The 26,028-nt window shown below is 40.8% G+C and overlaps 1 protein-coding gene across 11 annotated transcripts in view; it reads left to right on the top strand.

Moving 5' to 3' along the window:
- Nucleotides 1–25,613, top strand: part of LYRM9 (LYR motif containing 9) — a 40,495-nt gene extending 14,882 nt beyond the window's left edge. For 4 of the 11 annotated variants that reach the window (XM_086475162.1, XM_086475154.1, XM_086475152.1 and 1 more), the window contains 3 exons: nucleotides 22,342–22,485; nucleotides 23,188–23,280; nucleotides 24,491–25,613. In XM_086475162.1, the coding sequence (XP_086331288.1) occupies nucleotides 22,360–22,485; nucleotides 23,188–23,280; nucleotides 24,491–24,508 (237 nt within the window). In that variant the 5' untranslated portion in view covers nucleotides 22,342–22,359 and the 3' untranslated portion in view covers nucleotides 24,509–25,613. Of the gene's footprint in view, nucleotides 1–1,371; nucleotides 1,447–3,247; nucleotides 3,363–17,774; nucleotides 17,797–22,341; nucleotides 22,486–23,187; nucleotides 23,281–24,490 lie in introns of those variants that run through there. The other 7 variants (XM_086475159.1, XM_086475157.1, XM_086475160.1 and 4 more) reach the window with 6 other exon arrangements.
- Nucleotides 25,614–26,028: the final 415 nt, after the last annotated feature.

The raw sequence follows: 26,028 nt of genomic DNA, 5'->3' as shown, positions 1-26,028 counted from the left end.
TGTTTATGTAATAAGAGGGAGAAGCAGTAAGGGAATGCGAAGACAAGACTCCCGTAGGTGAAGCAGTGGATTTGGAAAACATTTTATAGCCTAGATGAACAACAGCAGGACAACACAAAGAAAAGAGCACTGGATGCTCAAGGTGAGATTGAGAATCTGGATGGCACTATTAATTGTGTGAATGGATGACAAAGGCTTTGCCTCGGGTGTCTTGCAAGGAAGGATACTCAGGCCTTAGCTGCAGAGCATCTCCTAAGAACATAACCAAAGTGCGATTTTAGAATGCTTCATTCTTGGAAGCCGTGTTCCCGATGCGGTTGTGTGCCTTCAGAGGGCAATTACGAGTGTCTGCTTTAGATGTCAGAAAATGAATATCCCAAGCGGTTGTCAACCATCGTGTGTCACCAAGTTGTGATACTGTTAATACTTGAAAAAAATTCACCCATGACAACAGTTCTTTGATCTGCATGTTTGTAAATGCAGTTCAAAATTTTGCCTTAGATTTTTCAGAGACTTGCATCTTTCAAAGGGAGGCCTCATAGATCAGTTCAGATTCTTCTGTCATTGTTACCTTCCAGGGCTTTTGTTTCAAGTGGCTTTTGAAAGTTTCTGTGGAGTCTGTCTGAGATAAGACCTGATCCAGATGTCTTTGGGCAGTCAGCAGTCCATTCTCTTGCCTTCAACAAACTTATGCTCAAGTTCTCTAAAGTCACCACTGACTCCTGTCTCTAGAATCAGCTGGTTTCCTTTACTCTCTGTACTGTGTGTACTTTACTCTCATTCCCTCTGCTGCTTCCTGCAGGAGTGTACTCAAGCTCTTTGAGGTGACATTGCACCGCTGTGGCAGTGGGAACGGAAAGCCAAATAACCATCCAGGCCTAATACTTTCTAAATTTTCCTGAGGAGCTACCAGGCTCTCCTAATGTTGATAAACACTTTTTCCAAAGCAACATTCCCTGCTCTGACAAATATGTAAATCTCTGTGAAATTACTATGTTGTTGTACAGAGTTCTAAATACTAGAAACTATGGCTCTTTAAAGCAGGTAAATGCTTTTTTACCTTCAGAAAGTCTTTATCAGGAAGTATTGAAGGTTCAGTTCCACTGAGTGCTTTCGAATTTCTCTCTACTTAGATCTTTTTATAGTGTATATTTATTAAAAAGTTTTTTTTTCTGAGTAGGTTATTGAAAGCAATTACCTGTTTGTATCAAGGCCGTGAATTAATGTTTAATCTAACTAGTTAGACAAAAGTGAGAGCTTACATCCTGATAAATTGTGCTATAGATGGGCTTCCCTGCACTTCTTTATTGATGGTACTTTCAGTTGTGAGTTGAGGAGAAACAGATAATGAAAATTGATTCTTCTCTGCAGGTCTCTCTTGCTTACTGTTGGACTTTGACAGACCTAATCTGTGAAGATAATTAAAGTTCCGTCACTCTGAATGCTGTAAGTGATTTATTTTTTTCTTGTTTTATGGAAATCATTAGGCACCAATTTGCCTCACGTCGGGGAAAAAAGGTGAAAATGTCAAATCACAAACAAATGGTAGAAATGAAGTTGGTGCAGATTTGTTACATGACTGTACATGTTTTGCAGGAGATACTTCTAACCAGCATTCTGTGTTCAGGAACACCCCTGTCTCCATTCCAGCCATGCTGAAAAATGCAGTAGCAGAACCCTAATTGCGAATTGCCAGTAAAGATACCAAAGGAAAAAGTATTTTCATGCTTCTGTCCTGAGTACAACTAGATTGGTAATCTCAGCATGGTGGAAGGAATCTCTTGTGGCTGTGTGTCTTGTACTTTCTTGAATAGACACCTAAAGTACCCGTGTAGTATCTTAACCAGAGTATCACGTAGAGAAGTTGGAGGGGTGATAAAACTTGTGAATGAAAAATTTTCCTGTTGGTAATGGCACAGGGTGGTGGCTCTGGCTGTTATTTAGCATAGCAGTTGTTTGAATTTCAGGTGCCATCATAACATAGCAGGAGTCCTTACTCTTTAATAGACTTCTTACAGGAGCAGACTCGCCTGCTTTAAACCCTGTAAATACAGAAGCATGGCTTCTGGAGCATCTGGGATAGTACCCCCCACAGCACCTGCAGTCCAGCAGTTGTATCTGGTAGGCTACTGCAGGGAGGCAGAATGGGGGTAGGAGGCTGGAAACAAATGCCACGTTTTTGACCTTGTTTCAGCATCCTTTTAGTATTCTTAGAACACAGCTCTGCTGATTCTGTAATTGTTATGCGTGTTGCTAATGACACATCTCTTATTTCCACGAGAGTGTCTTTAAAACAATTTATATCCTTGCACCACTGAAAACGTGCAAAAAGCTCTTCATACCCCCATTTTTTCCCCAAAGCTGTGGGAACAGTTCTCTGGCTTGTAGAACAAAGAAGTTAGAACAAATTACATAGCCAACATCTGCACCTGGCTCACTTATTAAGCGAGTATTTGGCATAGATGCTAAACTACCTTCTGCCAAGAGAGCCTCGCTGGTACAGTTGTTCAGGGATGAAGATGTGATAATGTCTTTTGCTTTTTGGTTCACCAAAGCTATTTTCTTAATCTGTCAAAGTCAAAATTTTGTTGGAAAGGAATATATCTTTTTACTCTTAAATATCAGAGGTTAATAAATGGTTAATCAAACTTTTTCTAACCAACCGTGTTAAGATTATGATGGTGTATCACTTTAGTTCCAATGGCAGACACTTCACATATGGGTTGCCATTTTGATGGCTTTGAATGGTAATCTGACCCATAAAAACTGAAGCATAATATGCAAACTGATTTTTTTCTGGCCTGCCCTATTCTCGATGCCATCTGTGTTAGGATGGAAAGGAGCCTGCTCAAAATGTGGTCTGCCTGCTTTGAGCAAGGTGGTAGTGCCAATCACAGATGGATTTAAAAGAATAGCCTCATGTGAACAAGAAGAGAAGGAAGATTCTCCTGAGAGCAGGAAGTTTCCCTTGAAAGCATATGATGTCTGTTAAATCCTGTGGCCTATGGAACCTCCATCAGACTTTTCTGTGAATTCTTCACATGGATTAAGTAAACTAAACTCTCTAAAAAGCAAGAAAAAACCCTCAACTTCCAAATGTTGCTCTCCTTCCCACCACTGCCTCCTGTTGCTGTCATCCATATTGGAAGACAGTGCAGGAAGCCGACAGTATTTGATTCTGTCAGGTACTTGCAGTGTATCCATTCAGCAAAACCAATCATAGTAAATTTTTTCCTGAGTTTTGTAGGTATGTGCTAATCTGCCGTATGGATCCTGTTGAAGCCCTAGCATTCAGCGTCCTGGGCTGCCATTTCTGAAATCCTGTCTTTGACAGCTAACAAAAATCGATGTTGTAGGTGAAGGTGAGTGCCTATCTGCTGCTGATCAGAGTTTGGGTTGGAAGGGACCTTAAAGGTCATCTGGTTCCACACGCACCCCTGGCCCCCATGGGCAGGGACACCTTCCACCAGAGCAGGTTGCTCCCAGCCCCATCCAACGTGGCCTTGGACACTGCCCGGGAGGCTCCTCTGGGCAGCCTGTGCCAGGGTCTCGCCACCCTCACAGGAAAGAATTTCTTCCTAATATCGAATCTGAATCTCCCCTCTTTCAGTTTGAAACCCTTGTCCTATCACCACACCCCCTGATCAAGTGTCCCTCCCCACCCTTCCTTTAGGACCCCTTTCAGCACTGGGGGGCCACTCTAAGGTGTCCCTGGAGCCTTCTTATCTCCAGGCTGAACAGGCCCAACTCTTTTGGCCTGTCCTCACAGGGACATACCAGGTCAAAAATGAAGATATTTAAGCAGCTAGTTTTCACTGTAGTTCATGAGCTCTCAGCTCACTTCTGCTCAATTTGAGAGAGCCTGTGCTCTGAAGGTAGAGATTTGATGACCTTGTCTTGTGTGTAACCACAAGTGTCTTGGTACTATTTGTAATCCAAAGAAACACATTAAATGATTTTCACTGGTTAGGCATATGGTCTACAGAAATCTCTTTTTTTTTTTTTTTTTTTTTTTTTTTTTCCCACTCTCTTCAAATCGATTGCATTGTTTGAATGATCATTGGCTTTTGCGGTAAGGAAGCATGTAAAAGAACATATCGATGAATTTCATGTTCATGAAACACTTGAACATCCCTCTCAAGCCCTCTTTAAGCCTTTTATTTCCAGGCTAAATAAACACCAATTTCGGCAATGTCTCATCTACTCCCTTTAATTACTGCTGTTGAGAGAAAGTTTCTGCCGATGCAAATATGCTGTTTTGTCATGTCACATCAAATTGCATCAGCCTTATATTTAGGAACAAAAAGAGGGGGAGGCTGAGACAGGATGTGGCTACAAATGGAACCAAAGGGTTTTCTTAAATACGGGCTGAAAATAGACAATTGAGGCAGTGATGCTTTTTTGAGCAAAAATCCATGAAAGGGAAAATCAAGTCTGTGACGACAAATGAAAAGCAGGGCTGGGGGTGTGAGAAGAGGGAGTTCTAGATGGAGGCGTGGGCTGGTGTCAGGGAAAAGCTGATGAACTTCTCATTAATGCGAACACCCTTTGCGCTGTCAGGTTGTCATTAGAATCTGTTAGACCACATACATCTCCTCTTGTTCCTTCTGTGCTGGTAAAGAAGTTACTAGCCGTGCTTCCCTCCAGGTTGTGGCAGGGCTTGCCACCTGCCCTTTCCTTTGTGATTATCTCCCCCTCAGGTCTCGAAGCTGAACTTGTTGATTGTTTCCCAACTTGACTTATTTTGATTGAAAAACATTTTAATGACTGGTCTTTGCTAACTTGGATCTCTCAGCTTAAGCCAGTCACTTGTAGGAATTGTCCTAAATACCGTACAGCTTTATTCTTATTGACTTACCTGTTGCTATGTGCTGCCTTGATGGAGGGATTGCTCATTAGATTTTTTTTTTCTTCTCAAAACATCGTCAAATTCCCAAGCCCAAAATCAGTGTGGTGCAAATTGGCTCAGCTTTGTTCAGTTCTTTGTGCCTGTTTATGTGATGGTTGAATTTTCTAATCTTGAAAGTATTTCTTCTGGCTCCTGGGTCAACCTGAAGAATTCTAAGTGTTTTCTGTGGAAGCTGCATGAGCAGACATCAAGTGGTTTGTTCTCTGCTATTTTTGCATGTGTTTTGTAGGGCTGTACCTTACTAGATGAGATTTGGAGTTTGTTTTGTTGTTTGGTTTTGTTTCTTTTTTCTAGTGGGGTAACCAAACAAATTGCCTGGACAAACTGTGGTAGAAAAATGAAGTCCTCCAAATCAAGTTCCAATACAGATGCCAAATTCATTTATGGCAACATTCACTATTTCTGTTTATTTCTTTTAGCAGTAACTCTCAGCTCACTAAACTAAATAGATTGTGGTAAATGGGCATAGAGAAAATTTGCAGCCCAAATAAGTGTAGGAGACTTCTCACACTAAATTTACTTGAAAATGTGGTGTCTCTTCACAAATAATATTTTTAAAAATTTTGTTCTTGAGGAAAGTCAGTTTGGTTCTTCGGAAAATGTTAGCAGCTTCCCCATGGAAAACTTTTTGCCTTCTCAGAACTGGGCAGAAAGTGATCTGTTGAAATCAAATGCATAAATTATGCATGTAATACAACTTGCTTTGAAATGAGTCTGATCAGAGCCGGATGGCAATTAAACCGAGTTCTGAAAGATCAGCTGTGTTTGCGAATCGTCAGAGCTCTCAATGCGGATGTGATCTGTAGGCGTGCTAGCAGCACCTACTTATCAAATTAGGGAAATACTATTCATTTCTTACAGCTAAGCGCTTGGATTCTCTCCTCAGAAGTAATTGGTGATGTTAGAGGTAATGTTTTTATTCTTGTCACCGAGGATAATAAAAGTGCAGTAGAAGCTTAGAAGCCTGTGTATTTACAACATTATGACAAATGTAAGTCAAGTAGTGTTTCAGACTGAAGCTAGACAGGCAAAGGCACGCAGCTCTTCATGGTTAGATATTACCAGTCCTCCAGGACTGTGAAATATTAAATACAGTGATGCTGTAATCTAGACTTTATGTTCTTTACAACAGGAAAATAACAACCCATGGTGCTAAATCCATACACAGAATGAAGCTTGGTGGAAACAAGGCAATGAAAGACTTGGGCTTTGTACACAAAACTGCAGAGTCTGGTAGTCTGTGCATACTACTGACAGCTTCTAGCCTGAGTAGCAAGAGGCTTGTGTCTTTGACTCGGCTGCAGTATTTGGTATGCTGTCTTTTGGGGTTCTTGTTTGGTAAATGCATCCCGTGCCTGTGGCATCCGACTAGACCGTAAATGGAAGTGTAACAGCGTCTAGGTGTGCTTCCTCCAGGAGTGGAGGGAGGAGGTGAGAGAGTCCTGTAGAGATTCTGGTGATACTAAAGCATTAATTTGCATAGAATTTCTTATTTTTCCTTTTCAGTTTAATCCACTTCCCCAGACTTCAGACAATCGCATCTGATTTTTTTTCCTCTGGTGACTTTTTTTTTTAGTACATGAGAATTATAAAATGCCACAGTAAAATGTGTATTTTCAGAGCAAAGAATGCATTTCTGTTATACTTTTTTCAAAGCAAATCACAGAAATATTAAATGGGGAAGGAGAAAGATAGCTGTTCGGTTTTATAGTTGGGGTTTGTTTGTTTTGAACTGAATAAGTCTGAAAATACTAGATAAAAACTGCAGATCAAATGAAAAGGCTCCATAAGCTTTCTCCAGATTGTTCATCAAAAAAACACCCAACTGACAACACTACAACAAGAAAATGTTCTTAATTAATGTCTTCAGTTAAAGGAAAAGCATTGTGGATCTCTTATGTATTATTAAATCTGTATTGTTTAGATAATAGGATGGGGAAAGACTTGTGCTGAGTGCTGTGTCAAATGCGTCAGGGCATGTTTTAATTCTAGTTCACTTGCTGGATTTCACAGCTATTTGTCTGAGTCTTGGGGTAATTTAGAGGGTTGAGTGAAGCCAGATGACTGTAATGAACTCATTTTGTGTCTTTGACTCATTCTGGCAAAAAAAAAAGATGCTATTTATGGGGTATTTTGTATTGTTAAGACTTCTGTTCCTCCTGTCTCTCAAACTTTCTCTGGGCCACTGTCTTTGCGCCATCACCAATAATTACGTCAAATTAATTCAGCATAATTGAGTTAATTATTAGCACTGGAGGTTAACAACATGACTTCAATTGAACCGAAGCTTTTATCCCCCTTTTCCTGAGGTTTCACAAAATGTAAACAAATCTGAATCATGGATGAAACCTAAGGCAGCTCCATTTCCATCAAGTGCCTTTGCCAGTCAGAACTATCCTGCCACATTCGTTCACTCAGGCGGGTGTGGATATATGTGCTGTCTGCTGCAAAGGGAAAAGACAACTAACTGTACCAGCACCCAAGTGCCTTAGAAAATAGGAAATATTTTAATCACCCTGGAGCCATTCAGTCAAAACCAGAAAGATAGAATAATCATTAATAAAAATCTGGGTATATAGAGGATATTGAACCTGGCTTAGCTGACATACATCAAGAAGAGTTAAGACATAGGTGCCAGAGTCAGATGATAGCTTTTTGAATTAGGGGGCTACGGTGAATCACTGTGTAAGACACAGCAACACGATTCCTTGTACAAGGTGGTGGTTTGAGAATCAGAAGATACAGCTTCTGTTCCCAGCTCCGCTATTGGCTCATTGTGTGACTTTGCACAAGCTGCTTAATTTTCTGGAGCACGGTTTCTTTTCTGAGAATTTTTCCCCTCTTAGAGATTCAAGGGGCTAGGGTTGTCTCTACCTGTGCCTCCATGGTCTAGGCATAGTGCAATGGGATATTTGAATCGCTGGTGTCTCGATGTCCAGCAATGGATCTCTGCCCTGGGGAGCTAAGAACTCTGCCTTTGCCAAGGGTAGAAGCGAGCTTTTACCTTTAGCACCAGGGGCTAAAATTGAGGTCCAACTCCTGCTTTCCACAAAGTGCAGTGTGTGCATGATCAGTTACATCAAGAGCTCTGAGCTGGATGCTCAGATCAAGAGTTTTGGCTTGAACTTAACTCAATAGACAATAAAACATGAACTTTTTTCCCCTAATTTCATCTTGGCCAGAACTATAAATCTCTTTAGTTACTCAATATAGTTGGTGCATTGTGTGTAATCGATTAAAAGCAAGCTCTATACCTCCAAAAACAAGTGTCCTGAGAGTGTTTTTCTTGTATATCATTCTGGCTCGATGACAAAAGTGTCTAAAAGGCAGGGGAAGAAGTGAAAATTTGAAGAAATCATGTCCCAGTTGTAAGATTTTTAGCTGGCCAACAGGATATGCAGGATCTATTTCTGGTTCTGCTATTGATATGTTATGTGGAAGATTAAGAATATTATTTAGTTTCTTTCTTTGTGTCTTTTCAGGGAAAGTAGGGCTAAAGATACTTGTCTTGCATTTATACCTGATTTGAGTTCCGTGAGTTCTGTATACAGTATGGATTATTTAACAACGGATGAATTTTCTGGGACAGGCTGAAGAAGATGGATAAAACTGTCTTTCTTGGAAACTGCTTACAAGATTCTGGGACAAAGTGAAAGCGAGTCTGCTGCTGGCATTCTGATTCTGGGTTGAGATGGTATCAGCTTGGAAGGAAATAAGATCACTTTTTGTTTTGAAAAGGTGCAATACAATATAGCTAATAATATAACGTGTAACACTGTCATGCAGTGTTATTTCCTAATCATGAGGTGCTTATCTGTTCTAAGGAACAGACAACAGGGGCTTTAAATTGTAGATACCTCTGTAGTTCTCAAATCTGTAAGTAATTTTTTTCAAAAATACTTTTTATTCATCTTACTACTTGAACTGATGTTAACTTAAATCTAGGTGATGATGGGGGAGGAGGAGGAGGGAAATTGTATTACTAACATGGAAATTCTCAACATATGCTTTCCATTCTCATCGAAATCATGTCCATGCCTTTGCCATGAAAATAGATGACATGGGGGGGTGTACTGGGGTGCACAGGTGCCAAGGAGAACGATGCTCCCGGGAGGTCAGATCCTGTACCATAAATGGCGCGGGTTTGTTGAAGTCAAGGGAGCTGTGCCAGCCTGCTGATGTTGTTTGAGGTCTGGTCTACTGGTAGACTTTCGAAGCCTATTTGGAATTTACAGAACTGTCCTCTTCCAGCATACAGCTTCTGTTTTGCTTTTGGCAGTGTATATTAAATCAGAATAGGAGAGAACCAACAAGGACTGAGCTACTGTAGGCAACACTTAGTCCTGCGCTCAGGCCTGTGGTTTGAGTATATTACCCTGTGTAGCATCTGCCATCAACGTCAGCTGTAGTTTTAATTACTTCCCTCATTTAGTTGGGTCAAATCGTAAAGCACTGGAATCAATTGGTAAGTAGCCCTTTCTGGAGCCAGGCACTGATTTTCTGGGTGATGGAGTTCCTTCAAGTATCTTATAACTTCCTGAAATAACAGTATCTTACAATATGTAGAGGAGGCTGGTCCCTGAAGCAATGGAGGGGGTGTATCCAAAGCATGGAGAATGTACAAGTCTCATAGCACAGCTGGCTTTCAGGAGCTCTCTCCTGTGGCATCCCACTGCAGCCTGCAGAGGTTTTTCAGGGGTAAGGGTCGTTTCTCAAAAACCAGTTGCTGGACTGGGAACCCTTTCTTTGCAATAAGCTTTTTGCTAGGCAGACCTCTCCTTTGTTTTTTCTTGTGAGACAGATTCTCTTTGAGCTAGGCTAGGCCATGGAAAGTGACAGTAAAGTTTTTGGAAAACTTGAGATACAGCTTTAAGACCTCAGAAATGTTCCTAAGATATGGTGGGCATCTGCCCACATGATTAGCTGTTGGTATGGTAACAATCCCTGATTAGTGAACTGTACAAGTTAAAATCCCCCTTAAGAGGCTAAAGACTCCTAGACTTAAATGTTCTGTAATACCGCTTCGTGTACACATTTCTGCTGCGAACAGGCGTGTATTTTGCTCAAGATGTGGTGGCCCAAATTTATCCACGGTATAATTCCACTACAGACAGGGTTTGTGCCAGGGAAGGGTTTGGCTCAGATTATGACTTGGATTGAGAGCAAAGGATTGGAAGATGCTAGTTTTCAGCAGGCGTGGCTTGGAAATAATGAGACAGCAAGTTGTTCTTGATGCTGCTGTGAAGGATCATGTAAATTGGGAAGGACAATTACAGGGCAAGCTGTAGGTACCAGGGCCTTGTACAAGTACTGTCGTCATTAGTCTGGGGATTATGTGTGTGTGGTTAGGGCTGGAGAGGATGTGCTGCGGTAGGTGGGTAAAACGAGAGGTCGTACTGGAAAGCCCTGTTAGACTGCAGGTTTTATTCCCTTGTAGGCTGGATATGATGTTTGCACTGAAGGAATGGTAAGAGGTGTATGTTAGCCATTCTGGGTTTATAAAAAAAAAACCAACATTTTTTATTAATCTTTAGTCAATAGTGTGGGTCACAGTGACTTTTGCTTTTTTAAAATTCTGACTCTACCTTCCCATGACTTTGTGCTTCTGCTGAACTTTTGTACTTTTACTTTCTGAAGTAGAGCCCTTTCTGCACTAGGTGATAGCTGCTTGTTTGAATTATGGGCTTTTACCCTCTTGCCTTTTTAAAAAAAAAAAAAAGTTGGATTGCGTGAGCAAGGTGAGCCTATCTTAAAGTGTAAAGGTAAAATAAACTGTAACCAGTTTAGTCCTTCCTGAGTCAAGTTAGGAACCATGACAAAAGCTTATGTAAGACTTACTACCCAATGTTTATATGACCCATAGTTCACAGAATTAGTGTTTGCACTAATCAAAGACAGCATGTTTGCACCATTCAAAAGCGCTTTCATACCTTGTGCTGCCATCCTTTAACAAAACTTGCGGTAACTTTTCAAAAATTTGAAGATTCGGAAGGTGTTAGAAGGTGATACAAGCCCAACCAGAAAGTTGTTATATTAACTTATCATAAAGTGATAGGGAGAACTATGGTTGCTAAACTGGAACCAAGCACTGGAACATTCCAAAATATAATATTTTTAAGGAAGGAAGGAGTGAACAGGCAGTTTTGTTTTAAAGCTGATGGCATCAAGATATAACTCAATTCGTATTCAGGCATGATCTCAAAGGTAAATACTTACAGATTTGGTCACTGAACAAAATTCGTGTTGACAGCAGTTGAACTGAGCAGTTTACAGCTGGGAAGATAAAGTTCTTTTGAGACTGAGCCTTTCAGAATTTTCTTTAAGCCAGGAGAAGTCATTGTCAGGAGAAAAGAGTAAGTAGAGAAGTTTGAATTGCACCAAAACCAGGGAGATTTGTATCCTCCCATTGCTGCCTGAACTTGACATTTAGTGAGCATGCTTCAGAGAATATTACTCTAATTAGTCTGAGCATGCTTATTAATTACCCAGAACAGGGTAACCTGGCCTCACTGTGGGCAGCATGTTTCCTCACTGGTGTTAGATTGCAGAAGTCTCAGTATTTTATTTGCTGTTTGATGTATTGCATGTCTCTGCTTCGTGACGCCAAACAAGAGTGTAAGGTAAAACATTTGCCCTGTGGCTTTGGTTAATTTATATAAGTGGTCTTCATCATGACAAAAATTTGATGTGTTTTTGTGGCTAAACCCCAGAGCTTTTGTGCCTTTTTATGATGTTGTTGGTTTGCCTCTATATTCAGTTTTCCTTTACTGTACAGATCTTTTGAACTTTTACTCAGACCCTAAGAAAAACACATTATAGGTCTGATTTCCAGTTGCCTTAAAGTTGCTTTACACCATATCAGCAGTAAAGGGATCACAACGTGAGTGCAGATACCAAATATAATCTACATTTGATGTGTAAGAAAACTGTCCTGCTCGGAGCCTGAAAATGTGGATCTCATGCTGAGTGTGCTAGGCTTCCAGGTGTGCTCAGGTCTCTTTGTTCAGCACCTACCTGTGTTTTCAGGGTTTGAGACCAGAAGGACAGCTAGTTTATACGGATCGGCTGTGTAATGTGATATGAAAACTTGACCCAGGCAGCTCTGCGTCCAGTCAGACAACTGGTGTTGGACCAGCACGTCTGCCTTACAGGTCTAGGCTGTGCGCCATTGCCAGGACAGTTCAGCTGGGTGAAGCTCTTTCCTTTTTGCCCTTTACAAGGGACTTTCAGTAGCAGGTTGATGGCTGGATGAATTGCTATGATAGTAGCAGCCCATATCTTTAAAAAAAAAATAAAAATGTGGATGTACAAAATACAATGGATCTCCATTCCACTTTCAGAGTTAAAATCACGTTTTTTCCTTTTATTCATAGTTTCCTTGTTTATTCATTTAGGGATCACTCCCTATGGTGGGGTTTTTGCACAGCAGCTCGTTGGGAGCTGAGGTTCAGTTGCTTCTTCAGTATGGCTGGCTAGGTTTTTTTCAGAGCTATTCCTTCTAGGTTGTGGTTCCCTATTGTGTAGGTGTAACCTGTACTCCGAGTTGTTTCAGACCCAGCTTATCCAGAAATCTGTCACATCCTCTCTGAGGCCCTGTTGTCATTATGTACAGTTCTAGCCATCTTTGTTATTGTCAAGTTTTCCCGGTTATAATTGTATATTTGCAGGGAGGCGACTGCTGATAGTGTTGAATAGCATTAGGCCTGATACCGATGCTATAGAACCACATGAAGGACGTCCAGCCGGGGGTGATTCCTTGCCAACAAACAGATCTTTGAGATCTGTCATTTAGACAGGTCTTAATGCCCCGTCTGCCCTGCTAATGCTGTGTAAAGCTGCCTTTACACTGCAGGGCTGTGCTGCTGTTGTGCTGTCATTTGACGCTGCTTCTCTGCCTCGCCCATCAGGCAAAGCATAAAGCAGAGAAGAACAGAAATAGCAGTGAACAGAACAAGATTGGCTGTCATCATTCATGCAATAGGACTTTACAGATCATATTTAGAAAGGACAAAATCCACAACAATGACAGGCCACAGCTCGTCAGAAGTGATCACATCAAAACGGCAGATCTTAATAAAAGCCCAGCGTGCTGGAGAGATGTGTTTATTAACAAGTGACTTCAGCATTGTACGTGCTCACCCACACACAAGGAGGGGGATATCTACAGGGCAGGCCATTGCCCAGGGCTGCAAAATATTCAGTAGCTCTATGAGTGAATGTGACTTGGTAGGGACGGACGTTTGCTGGTTTGCCTGGGGCAGCAGAACCCATAGAGCTGGCCTCGAACACAGTGCACTAGTCATTCTCCTGTGACCTACTGGGGAATAAAGAAAATACATTTCAGTGCAATAGCCAGGGAGGGCAGTTAGTTCGTGGAAACCGGCAAGGTCTGCCCCTCTGCTGCAGTGAGCTGTAAGTGTGTTTAAGAAGGCAGAGCCTGGAGTCATAGGCCTGTCCTATATTTGCCAGCTGGGAACCCATGAAACCTGGAGGGAGGGCTGATGTAGCCAAGCACGAAGACAAGAGTGAGAATCCTTCTGAGTAGCAGCAGTCCACTTGGGTGTCTTCCTGGACTGATGTCAAAACATGAACCAAGATGTTTTGTGGTTAAAGAGGTTTCAAGAGGCTTCCAATTTCGTTCTTATTTTGGCAGCTTGATTATTACTTTCCCGTGCAGAAAACTTCACCATCTCATTTTGCACAAATACCACTTTTGGAATCTGTATTCATACCAATAAAAGCAGGTCCAGTGAAGGCATAATGAGTCAGGTTACAGAACTTGGCTATGAATTTTTAATAGTAAGTTCACTAATGATTTTTTTCTTGCAGAGTCTGTTATTGGACACTTCAGGGAGGACAAATAGCTTTGGCACCTTAAATGATTGTATCAAATGTTCCAAGTTCAACACCAAATTCCCAAGATGCCTAAAAACACACATAGATTTGAAAAAACAGTCAATTTCTCTATTGTTTTATGAGTACGGCTGGGAATATTCTGAAGCATCTTCCTAATTAAAACAGGACTCATGCTACTCAATAGATGCTTTGCATTTGTTTTTCTTCTTTTTTACAGGGTTTGTTTGCTTAATCCTAATTTGCAAAATTCGCTCTGTACTTTTCAACAATTTTTATGATTGAGTCCAAACACAGCCTGCTAACACCCAGGGAGGTGGTATGGGTTTGGGTTGTTTGTTGGAGGTTTTTTTGAGGAATTTCTTCTTGAACGTGCAGCGTGACCAACTGGCTTAACAGACAATCTGGAGCAAGAGCCTGGATCCAGCTACAAGCACTGGTACCAGCTTTTGGATCCTACAGATACCTTCAGTAACACAGAGCAAACAGTAAAAAAATCGAATCAAACTGTTCTCTCTCTCCATTTCTAGTTTCTTTTCCCTCCGACTTCTGTTTTGTGTGGGATGGCAGTGGTCAATGGCAATGCATTCCCCAGCAGAGAACCTGATTGTAAAGATAAGTTTATCGTGAAGGATGGTTCAGTGGTCAGAATGCTGAGGCGGTCTGTGGGAGCGCAGCTCCGTTCTGCTGAATACTACCCCGTGGCTGGTATTCAACGCCTTGGGATCTTTGCTGCCCTGTGGCAGTGGGTATGTGTCTCACCTGACTGCAGTGAGCTGGCCTGGTAGCTTCATACCAGATAAGTGGCCAGGTTGAGTGGGTGAAATCCAGGCCGGTCTTCATTGTTAAAATGGACGTAGTGTTACTGCGCTGCTTTAGTAGGGTACTGTAAAATCAACACTTTGGAGATCAGGAGGTTTGACTAGGATAGGAAATCATAAATTCCCGAGTTAAACTTCTAAAGATGTAATACTTCTGAAGTGATAAGAAAACACATCTCCAGCTTGTGTATTGGCAGGGAAGAGAGGGAATGGGGACCCAACCTGTAAACAGCAACAGCTCGGGTAACTCTTGCAGTCCTTTAATGAACACTTCCAGCCTCTGAAGCCCAGCTTTGGTGACCGTTTAACTAGTCCAGAGAGACTGAGATTCTAACTGTTGAACCGTAGGGATTTGTTTGAAAAACAGGCAAAATAGCAGGGGGAAAAAAATAATCTGAGAGCAGTGGCATAGTGTCGTATCAGTATCATCATGGGTTCAGCTGTACACTGGGTCAATTGACAAGCTTGCTAATGCAGAGTGCAAGATTAATTGGCTTTGGTCAGCCTTTGCTCACTCTCTGAATATCATTATCAGGAATGTAAATGATTATGCAATGCAGAGAAATGCCACAATAGTCTCAGTGTCTCCTTTTATACTTGTCTCTTTTTAAACAGGGCTTTATCTAAATGCAAATGTGATTTCAGCCTTCTGATTAGGACATTATACAGTCATCAATTCCAGAAAAGCACAATTAGCAGATTATTTTATTTCTGACTCAACAGTTCTTGGTTCAGATTGTTTGTTGTGCTATGCATGATATTTAAGTTGCCAGAAGGAGATTTACATTATAGCCATATATAGGATTATAGCCAGATTTTGTGAGGTCGAGGATTTTTTCTTCACAGATAAAAATGGTAATGTCTGTGGGATTCGAGGGGAATGTTTTTAGAACAAAAGGCAATAGTGCAGATTCTTACTATGCTTCATTGTCCTTTTTGTGCCAAGTAAGGGGCAAATTGCAGTAGTAACTATGCAAATTCCTCAGTGTCGTGGGGTACGAGTGCAGAGTTCAGCCTTGCCTGTTTTCAGGATCTGTTCGCTGTCGAGTTGTGCTCATACAGTGCCCCAGTATCTTAGAACTTAATAGTGGGTCAGGTCATAAGATTATTTCTCATTAAACAGCCATTTTACCAAAATAGCCATCAAATTTTCCATGTGCTGGAGAGGTTTCCAGTGAAGTTACATGCTTTGAAAAGTACAGACCTTTGGTGATAAACTCTTCCCTGTGAGGCTTACCTGTGTCACAAGATTTGTAGCATTTTTGCAGCTATGAATCTGCCAGAACTCAGGATGTTTTTTTTCTTTCAGTATGGGAGCTTCGTGCAGCATATGTTTGATAACTAGACCTGGTGAAAATGTCAATCTTCAAATCTGTTAGAAAGTCCAGTATTTGTGGGAAGGTGAAGGATTTTTTTTTTTCCAAAATTCATCAGTGTAAATGTATTTGTCACACTATTTGGGTTCAACAGCTCATCACTTTCCTATGAAAAATTACTGCAGTGGAAAATTCCTAATTATCTGTAGTGAAGCAACATTTTCAATTCCATTGATCAGTTTAATCCTTCCTTATTCGTATGTTTACGTGACTCTGGTTTCTTGCTCTCTTATTTTCTTTACAGTGAAGCAAGCTGTCCTATACATTCCCAACACGAGGGATCTTTGCTTTTCTGACAGGAAATCTATTGCACCACTTAAGTTTAATTAGAGCACAATGACATATGACGAGTTTACACATCAAAGCCTAGAAACAACTCAACAAATTGGCTCTAGTCCCAAAGTATATTTTGTGATCTATATTCAATTGGGATGTTGCACTGTATTTAGTGGGAATATGTGAAATACAGGGTCATGTTCCTAGCGTCAGTGGGGCTATACCAATTCTTACCAGCTAAGGATCTAGCCCAAAAAAACCTGTGTGTAAAGTTAAATTTAGGGTCAGATCAACTTGAATCCAACTGCATATTCTGGATTTCTGTACTGGATGATAAAAAGCTGTATTTCCAAAGGTTCAATGTAAGTAACAACTTGAATCCTCTGCCCAGTTCTAATTTGCACCAAATGCAGAGAGTTGGGTATAGACCCAGGACATATTTTAATCTGCCACGTAGTGGAGTGAGGGCTTAGCTTACATCTAGGTGCACAGATGGTCTTTATATTCTGCTCACTTATAGCGCTACTCATGTGTTAGTGAGGCTCAGTCAGCGATTACAGTGCCCTGTCACTTACGTAAATGCAGCTCTGCATCTCGTATCTTTAACATGTATGTGGGTTTGTCATTCAAGGACTTATTACTGCAGCAATTTTTTCCTTCCATAAATGCTTTTCGTTAAATAAGGGAATTTTGGCGTTTCAGAGATAGATTTTTTTAATTTGATTTTAGGAAAGCTTAATTTGAGACATCCAGATGCAAGCTTTGTCCACACTCGGGGTTATGGAATGGGTCCATTTTTGTCTTATGAACAAATGAACATTAATAACAAAATTACCTGAAAGATAAAAAACCCCTCTCCTGTCTGGAGAATACAAAAATGTAATTTCATATGGTAAAAAATTTCAAGGCTACCAAAGAAAGGCCACGTGTATGTTACTGTGTTCTTTAACTTCTTGTTACGAAAGAAAAATAAATCCAGATACTGATCAAAAAAATAAAATCCTTACATCTCAGTTCCTCTGGAAAGTAGAAGCATTGACATCCCCTTCTATAAATTGAATATTGTTGTGACAGAATTCCTTGAACTCTCAGTATATGTCAGGAATATTACTCAGTCTACATATATCGTTCCCAGTTTTGTCACCTGCAGTACTAAATGCTGGGGAAAACTAAAGGAGGGGATTTAGCATGGTGTTTGTATGGTAGGTATTTTTTCCAACATACGGTGCAAATTGGCAACCCCAAAATACTTTCATTAAAAAAGTAATGCCAGCTGAAGGCTGGAAGTTCAATTTAAATAGTAGGGGAGAAAGAGCTAGGTGTCAGGTGAAACTGAATATCCTCAGCAGGAGAGGAAAGCGAAAGCAAAGGCATTTGCATAACAAACCAAAATGATTTCAAATTTGTGTTCTCTGTGACACCTAGTAGGGGTATCCAGAGATGTCACTGGACCGAGTGCTAGGAAGAAACTGAAGGAGAGGACCAGAACCGCTTTTGAAAGTCCACTTGTATTAGAAGGGTTCCTGAGAAAACAACTTCAGAAAAGAAGTCAAGGAAGGAGGTTAGTGCTGAGAGAGATCTCAAGGGTGGAGTGAAAGGTATGTGCTGGCAACACACCCTCGGCGCTGTCTGGTGGAAGAGAGGCCCTAGGGTGGAGCCCCACGTTGCAGTTAGAAGCGTAACACGTACAGAGACCTGCTTGAGGTACCTGTCGAGGCCTTCAGAACTTGGAAGGGAGGTCAGGTGGGGTGTTACACCGTGAGGTGTCCACTATGCCGAAACAAAGCGGAGAGCCACTCTGAAACAAACTTGTTATTTGACATTAGTGCCCCATCACTGGAAGTGTTCGAAGGTCCATCAGGTCAGATGGGGCTTTAAGCAACCTGATCTATTGAAAGATGTCGTGCCCGTGGCAAGGGGGGTTGGACTAAATGATCTTTAAAGTTCCCTTCCAACCCAAACCATCCTATGATTATATTTCTATTTTCAAAATAGGACACAGACTTGGAATCATCATACCTAATTTAGGCTTGTAACTGCAGGATCTATATTATAATTCTTGTTTTGCTGCTCCTTCTGTGTTCAGTGGAGAGAAGGGCAGGAACTCATTCAGTCTATATAATATTTGAGTCATATTTTGGAGTTGTTTTTCTTTCTGCTGGTTGGAGGAGGAGTGCAGGGATCTCTCTACTGACTATCAAGAGTATAATCACCTCCAGTACTCAAATGCCAAAGTGAAATGAATCCAAACCAAAAAATGCATGGAGCTGATGCCCAGCGTAAGCTTCATTGCAAAGAGAAAATGTTATTTTAGAGAAAAACGATTGGAAGTAAGCAAGAGATGAACATTTTGAAGCCTGGGGGTATCCTGATCTGTATTTTAAGCTGAACTTTTTGGGTAGAGCCATAATTAGCACATCTTGTGTGCTTGGAAAGTGAGCTAGTAATTGGACTAGTTAGACTGAAGCCATTTTGAAAAGTCAGCTCTTGGTCTATATTTCTGAATTTTTGTAGCATCTTTCTGCCCTACATATGGCTCTCTTGGATGGTATCCAGTTCCCATAGTGTGTGAGGCTGAATGGATTTTATTAAACAAATATGAAAAATCAGAACTGGAATCAAACAAGCAGAGTGAAAAGATTGCAGCAGCAGCAGTATAGAGCCAGCTTATTGCCCTCGTGGTGGAAGAATGGTTTTCTAATTGTTTGTGAAAGCTAATGGAAACTGTATTTTGGCTGTGACTAGTTCTCAGGAGGGATCATTGTGAAGTCTTACCTCATCTCTTGTGCTTTACTGATAGAACATATCATGTATTCAAAAGCAGACACACCCCATGAAGCTCCAAGTGCAGAAAACCAGTGGTCAGTTTTAGATGCTGAAGAAAGGTGGGACTCCTCAGGGGTGAGTGAGCTTTACTGGCTCGTCACTGACCTGTCAGAGGCTGCTGCAGATCTGCCTTCGTTACAGCATGTCAATTGTGGGAGCGTTGGAGAATTGGCAAAGGGAGAAGGTTATGATGACAGAATTCAGGAACCAACTAATTAAGGTTTTCTTGCCCACGACATCACAATAGCACACTCAACCATGCTGAGAGAAGGGTGTGTTTGAAAACTTAGTCCAGTTAACATCATCTGCTTCGGAGTTACCTGTAACTAAAAATCAGAAATGCCACTTGCGTTTCTTTTCCGTGGAATCTTTCCTAAATGTTATACCATTTCAGTCCTGGAGCTCTTTATTCCGGACTTTATTAGTAACAACCAAACTAAAGTTGTTATCTTAAATGTTAAATTTGATCCACCTTTTGTCTTTCCCTGATGTGTGTTAGCCCTTCTTGCGCTGGATGGGGCACTGCCAGCACAATACAAACCAACTGGATTTCCAGTTGCCGTGTTTGACATTGGCATCACCCGTTTATCCGTCTTGGGAATGGCCTTTGTCTACTTTGCTTTCCAAGATTCTCTGAACAGGTAGTCCTTAACCTATGATTAATTAAGGAAGTGGAAAAGCTGAGTCTTGTGCAGGTCATTGGCAAGCTGTGTTGTATTAGCTGCAACCAAAAATCATCACAGCCATTTACAGAGCTTCGGGTCCAACAGCCTTCTTTTGGCTGGTTAGGCTTTTTTATAACCTTAATAAGAGAATCAGGGTAAACAGCACCATACACAGATCCTTCAGCTCACTGCAGTCACAAAAAATGTGGCATATTGGGAATAAATGTCAAATTGGGATTTTTGTAACTTTTGTGGGTATTTTTCACTGGAGAGTTAGTCACTGTGCTCAGTGGTTTTTTTGGAATACTGTTTGCTGTAACTCTATGTACCCCAATACTTCGGGGAAAGGGCTTTGCTTGTTGAAAGTTTTGCTAAAGTGATTTTGACTAAAGTAGCAAATGGACTACCCAGAACCCATTTCAGACAGAAGGAAAGTTGTGAGCGTAAATAAGCAGGAAAGGGATCTTCACATGTTCTTCAAAGGTTTATGCCTATTAAGCCTATTGTATATCTTAGAATTAGTCTTAATAATTTACATCACCAGCTCATGAGGTAGTAACCCTGTTAAGTACTTCCCTAGACAGTCATCTTTTTGCCTTGGAAGCTAAAAAAGCTTTTTCTGAAGTGTCATCAGAGCCTTTCTTAGGGGCTTCCATTGCGCCCGTCAGCCATGACTCACCATGTTTCTGCAGGTCCTTAAAAAAATGGTGTTATGAAACTTGCCTGTTGATAGGAGCCAAGCAGGTGGCGAGCTATATTGTGTGCTCCATTAGTCTGCACAAAACCAGGCTCGTATTGCTGTCACCTCCTCCCCGTTCCCTTCCCACCTGTTTGGCTCATCCTGCCTCATCTTGTGACTTGTCATTAGTTGGCCTTGTACATTCTTTGTGGCAGAAACTTTTTCATTAAATATGGAAGTATATATATAGAGAGAGAGCACCTACCATGATAGAGCCTGAATCCTTGGCTGAAGAGCATGGGCACGGTGCCAATACAATAATAATGCTGATGTTGAAGGCTCTTTCTCACACGTCTCCTGCAGACAAGAAGCGCTGCCACAGGAACAGCTCCCTCTTGTTTTACAAGATGTTACTCTTTACAAAAGATAGTTAGATTCAAAAAATCGGCATAGCATAGGTTTCACCTAATCTTTCAGTAATGAACAGAAAAAACTCAGTACCGTGGCGTGCTCGGATACGACTTTGTGCTAATGCTGAGTCGTATCACTCAGACACAACTTTGTGCCGTGAGTGACGCGATGTCGTAGAGGCCCATCCCTCAAGAGTAAGACACATTCTGCGGTTTTGTCGTAGAATTCTTTATTTTCTTTCCACGTAGAGGAATCATACTTTTTGTGCCTGAACTAAGGTTTTCAGGGACCTCTGCTACTGTAAGTCAGCATAGCTCTTGTCACTGCTACGGAGGTGTGCTAATTTGTATCTGCTTAGTTATAGACTGAGATGGCATTTTGTTTTACTGAAAACACAGATTGCAATAGGACCCATCCCATTATGACGGGCCCTCTATGGGTACATAGCGAGGAGGTTTTCCCCACTGCAGGAGGAGCTGGTCTTTGCAATATACAGCCCAGGCATGCGATAGCCGCGGTGTTCTATTCTGAAATAAATTGGGTCAAAGGACTTTACTTAAGAAAAAGGAAAAAAATATTCCAAATGATGTGTCATAATGGGTGCTAATATAATGCCATACACCTACTTCATTATTCAGTTACTTATTTATTATCTTTATTCTTAATAGTAATGATGTAAAAGTGCTTTTTTCCAAATGTTAATTTAGTTCTCTGCAGATGGTAACCATCTGTTAAATGACAAGTCATTTACTGTATTTGATTAGCACTTTATATAGCTTGGGTGGACTTATTGTTATGATATCTAAGTATAGTTATGGAGGTGAAACTCGTAAGATTTGTTCTTTTCCTGTTGCTGTAACCAAAAAAATGGAAAATTTCAAACCTATCAATATTTTTGCCTGTCTTTTCCTATATTCGTATGTGTTATTTCAAGTTAAAGCCTGATATTCATAGGCCAGCTCACAAGATATTCCTGAGAGAATGACAATACTAGGAAAGGCTGTTAAATTCCACCACCACTTGTAGCAATTATGAGCGTCCTCATTCTACAGTGTCACCACGGGCTGGACTCTTGTGCATGTTCCAGGAAAGCACTGGAAGCTTGAATGAATCTTCAGAATCATGGCTTATCGAGTAGAAAACTCCCTTGGGGCTGTGATCCTGCTTTATATACTTACAGCAGCTTACACTGGGGGTCTTTTTTTAAACTAGAAAAAAATTAATATTGCAATACACCTTAATATTACCATCATAAAGTGATCTTCTTGCATGAGCTGCACACTCTCGGATTTTAATACCTTGATTAATGCCAACTAACCCCAATCTGTCTGTAAACTGAGCAAGTTCTGGTTCATTTCATATTGTGTTTTCTTCTAAATCTTCTTCAAGTTATGCTGCTAGACCTTAATTTGCTGACCCTGTTCTCATTGTTGTAAAATTACCTCTTTTTTTTTATTTCTGTGTTTTTAATAAAGTTCATTTGGTGTTTTGATTTGTGGGTTTTGTTTTTTTTTTTTATTTTCAGCAGCTGAAAACCTTGATAATGGCCCCACTGCCGAATGCTGAATTAGTTCAGAACTCTTTGCAGCTCTATCGGTACCTGCTTCGGTGCTGCAAGCAACTTCCCGAAGAAAATATTCGTCAGCATTACAGACATGCAGTCAGGCAGGTGAGAAGCAGATTTTTCTGTTGGTGGAGTTCAGTGTTGTGGGTTTTTTTGGTTTGGCTTTTCTCCTCCTACAGTTTGGGCCAACTTTTTATAACTCCTGGCACTTAAATTACTCTTCTGCAAGCTTGAAACATTAGTGGATTTGGAGGATTATGCTGGGAGCATGTGAAGGAGTGTTTCTTTTTGTTTGCTTTGAATCTGAAACCTTCTATTTTCCTTGGCTTTCATCTTTAATTCTTGTGTTAGTCAAGAGAGTGAACACCCATTCCTTGCTCATCTAAACACATCTTTTATGGTGAAGCTTACTGGTTCCTTGTCGGTCCTTTATAATATATATGTCCCAACCCCCCTGGCTGGGTAAAGCTCATCTAATTGTTCATATGGAAGTAATTTCATACCTGTGATCATACCTGTGGTCCTGTGTCTTTCTAGTTTTAACATACCAGACAATTTCAGTTGTTCTGAATTGAAGTTGTCTGGGGGTTTTTTTGCTGATGTTGTATGAAAGGAGAAAAATACTTTACCTTTGACAAGTCTGTTGTGGAAATAGCAGAGCCAGGTGCAGCGATGTATGTTTCTGCCTTTTCAGATCAACAGTTTGTTTGCATCAGGTGTTTTCTTTGCAAGTTTAAAGCATCCTTGTTTTGACAACTGTTGTGTTGAGCTGGCTAGTCAGTGTGACGCTGTGATTGAACGTTGCAGAGTTTCAAAGTTCATGCTGACGAAGACAATCCCGAGCGAATCCAGCAGATTATTAAGAGAGCCATTGAAGATGCTGACTGGGTCATGAATAAAGTGAGTGCATCAGATTGTCAGAGTTTTACTCTCACTCAGTTCAGACTGAAGAAGAAAACGTCGGAAAGCAAGTCAGGAACAGCAAACTGTTCCATGGTCCTGGACATCAAAGTGCCTCACTGAAAGGAAATACCTGCCCACTAGGGATTTAGGATTGTGGTGGTGGCTGATTAAAAATTCTTCTTTGTCGATATCAACTTAAGTGTGTCTTGTAGAACCAGTGACGCTTTAAGCTGGTCTCTGTATGAATCTTTGTTTCCACAAAGAATTCTATTAAATTTCAGCAGGGGTGGCTGGTGTAACTGTGTTACAGAAAAAGTAACTACAATATTTTGCAAGCCGTGGTTTGTTGATGTGCATCAGCTGCTTTCCTAACAGGAACCTATCCTCTCTTAGTCAGTTCACATAAACTCCCAGAACGATTGTTTGGGGTTTTTTTTCCCCTCAGATTTTGCCCGTGGCTGTGCAGATCAGGGTTAGACCATATAGTGGCAAAATTGGGGTAATTGGTTCACTTCTGCAGTAGTTATCACCCAGCGAATGTGCCTCTACTATCACAGCACTCCAAGACACCACTCAAACTGGTTTCTTAGATAAGGGTGGAGTTTGTTTACCATTAGACAGCTGAGTGTCACCTGTACTTACATGGATTTAAATCTGCTTGGGGAGCATGAGATGTTAACCTGGATTTCTCAGAGTATAATGAAACAAGTCAAAAGTTCAACTTGCTCTGAATATCTGTGATTTAATTTACTAAATGACTGTTAAGTCTTTCTCTCTGCCAGTCCATGAAATCCAAATGAGAATTGTTACAGGAGCAAGCATAGATTAGTCATAGATTATAAAATAGCAGTAGCCAAATCCCAGCAGTTACAGCCTAGTAAATAACTGTCTGTGCCTGAATCTGATTTTATTTTTCCTACAATTATGAAAAGCCTCATTCTGATTCTGCTACAGAGACTGTAGTCTGCTTCAGTGGAAAACTGGTAATTGAACTGTGTGAGAGTAGGTTCAGATTCACAGTGCCTGCCAAGAAGCTTTATTTTATATTGTAGAAGGAAAGCCTATCAAATTTCAGTCTAACTTAAAGGAAACTGAGGTCATTTTATGTAGATCATGAAGAGGATTGTAAATCCTTGTCAGTATGAACTGTTACTTTTAGTTATGTGCTCCTTCCTGCAAATAACTGTTTGTTTCTTCTTTTTTTCAGTATAAAAAGCAGAAGTAGAAGAAGAATGATGAAGACAAGAATGCCATTGGTAAACATCCTTAGAGGACTTGCAGTCAAGCCCAGTACTATATTATAGCTGTTGCCTGGAGTTTTCTCTTAGATGATACAAATACAATAATTTATATCTTACTGGGATGTCCTGAAGCTAAATCAATATTTCTGAAGCTATTTCCATCTGTAGATTGAAAGGCACAGTCTAAGTTCAAAGTATTAGTTTGCATAATCACCAACTTAAAGCCCGAACTTTTCTAAGCTTTGAGTAACACAGAGAGCTTTTCAGGAAAACTTAGTGAGAATAAAAATGTAATGGAGTACAAGTCATTAACAAATAATAAATAATGCCCTGTCTGTCATTCGTATCTGATGAATTACAACGTCTCATCTGAAAGAACTTAACTAGTACCTGAGCATAAAGGTCTGCTCTGGGAGCCTGCAGACCTCAGAAATGCTCACTGAGGATCAGAGTGAATTTTTCTTTGCTTGATTGTGAACTAGACTATACTATATATATATATAGTGGATATATATACACACGTGTATCTATACTACATATATCTAGACTGTAAGTCTAGATCCACCGTAGGATAGCAGTGTTTGATACACTCACTGGTAGGTTATTTGGTGGCAAGGTTCTTCTGCATAAGTAGCTGTGGATTTGAGTTTGTGTTTGTGTAACAGTCCGAAGGATGTAGTGCGTCTGTGTCAGATCGTCCTCTGTCAGGACCATGGATCTGGTTTCAGAGTGAAGCAGAGGTGTGAGCAGAGCACAGGTTTTAATCTAGTAGCAGACAAAGGCTACTGAGTGGAGAACGTACCCACAGCAACTTTAAGCCCATCTGACACTTGAACCGCAGTATTTTCCACTTGTGTGTCTGTGCTACGGGCATGTCTTCGTTCTACTCTGTAGGTTTGCACTTGAACTTGTGGTTGTCTTTTCTTATTTAAAGGTAGGTGCCTGTCACCCCACTCTCATGAAAATGGACACCATTCCGACGGGCTGGGTGCACTGAATGGTATAGTCACCGAAACGTGCCATGTTGTACAGATATAAAGGCCTTCGCTTATTTTTGCAACGTATAATAAATGTCATTTAAAAAGGGGAGTCCATGTCCTTTTTAAAAAGACCGTCTTTTCACTGCCCTAAGAGATTTTCATCAGGGAAAACTCAATAGAAATTCTAGCTATCTTACATTAAAGTAATGTAGGGGTAAACCCGTTTGCTTTTGAACATGACCTTTGCTTTTAGCTGTACTTGGAACTTTCTGCCTCCGGGTGGCAGTGCATGCTGCGATGTGATCCAAAGTCCCGAGTATTTGGGGGCTGGGTTTGTTTTTACTGGTCCCAAATTGTTGAGCTTCCTCACCTGCCAAAATAGAACTCAAGTGCTAAGGCAGATCCCTTTTAGGCTCCGGATTTTCTTTTTTTCGTTCAACCATGAAAGAGACAGAAAGAAAATCCTGCCTCAAAGTAGTCAAGAAGAATTTGACAAGCGCTATGTAAGCAAAGGGGACTGTAGG

Source organism: Leptosomus discolor, chromosome 18, assembly GCF_034619465.1.
Source record: "Leptosomus discolor isolate bLepDis1 chromosome 18, bLepDis1.hap2, whole genome shotgun sequence".
Taxonomy (NCBI): domain Eukaryota; kingdom Metazoa; phylum Chordata; class Aves; order Leptosomiformes; family Leptosomidae; genus Leptosomus; species Leptosomus discolor.
Note: the sequence above shows the minus strand (reverse complement) of the source record. Positions and strands in the feature narration are given on the sequence as shown.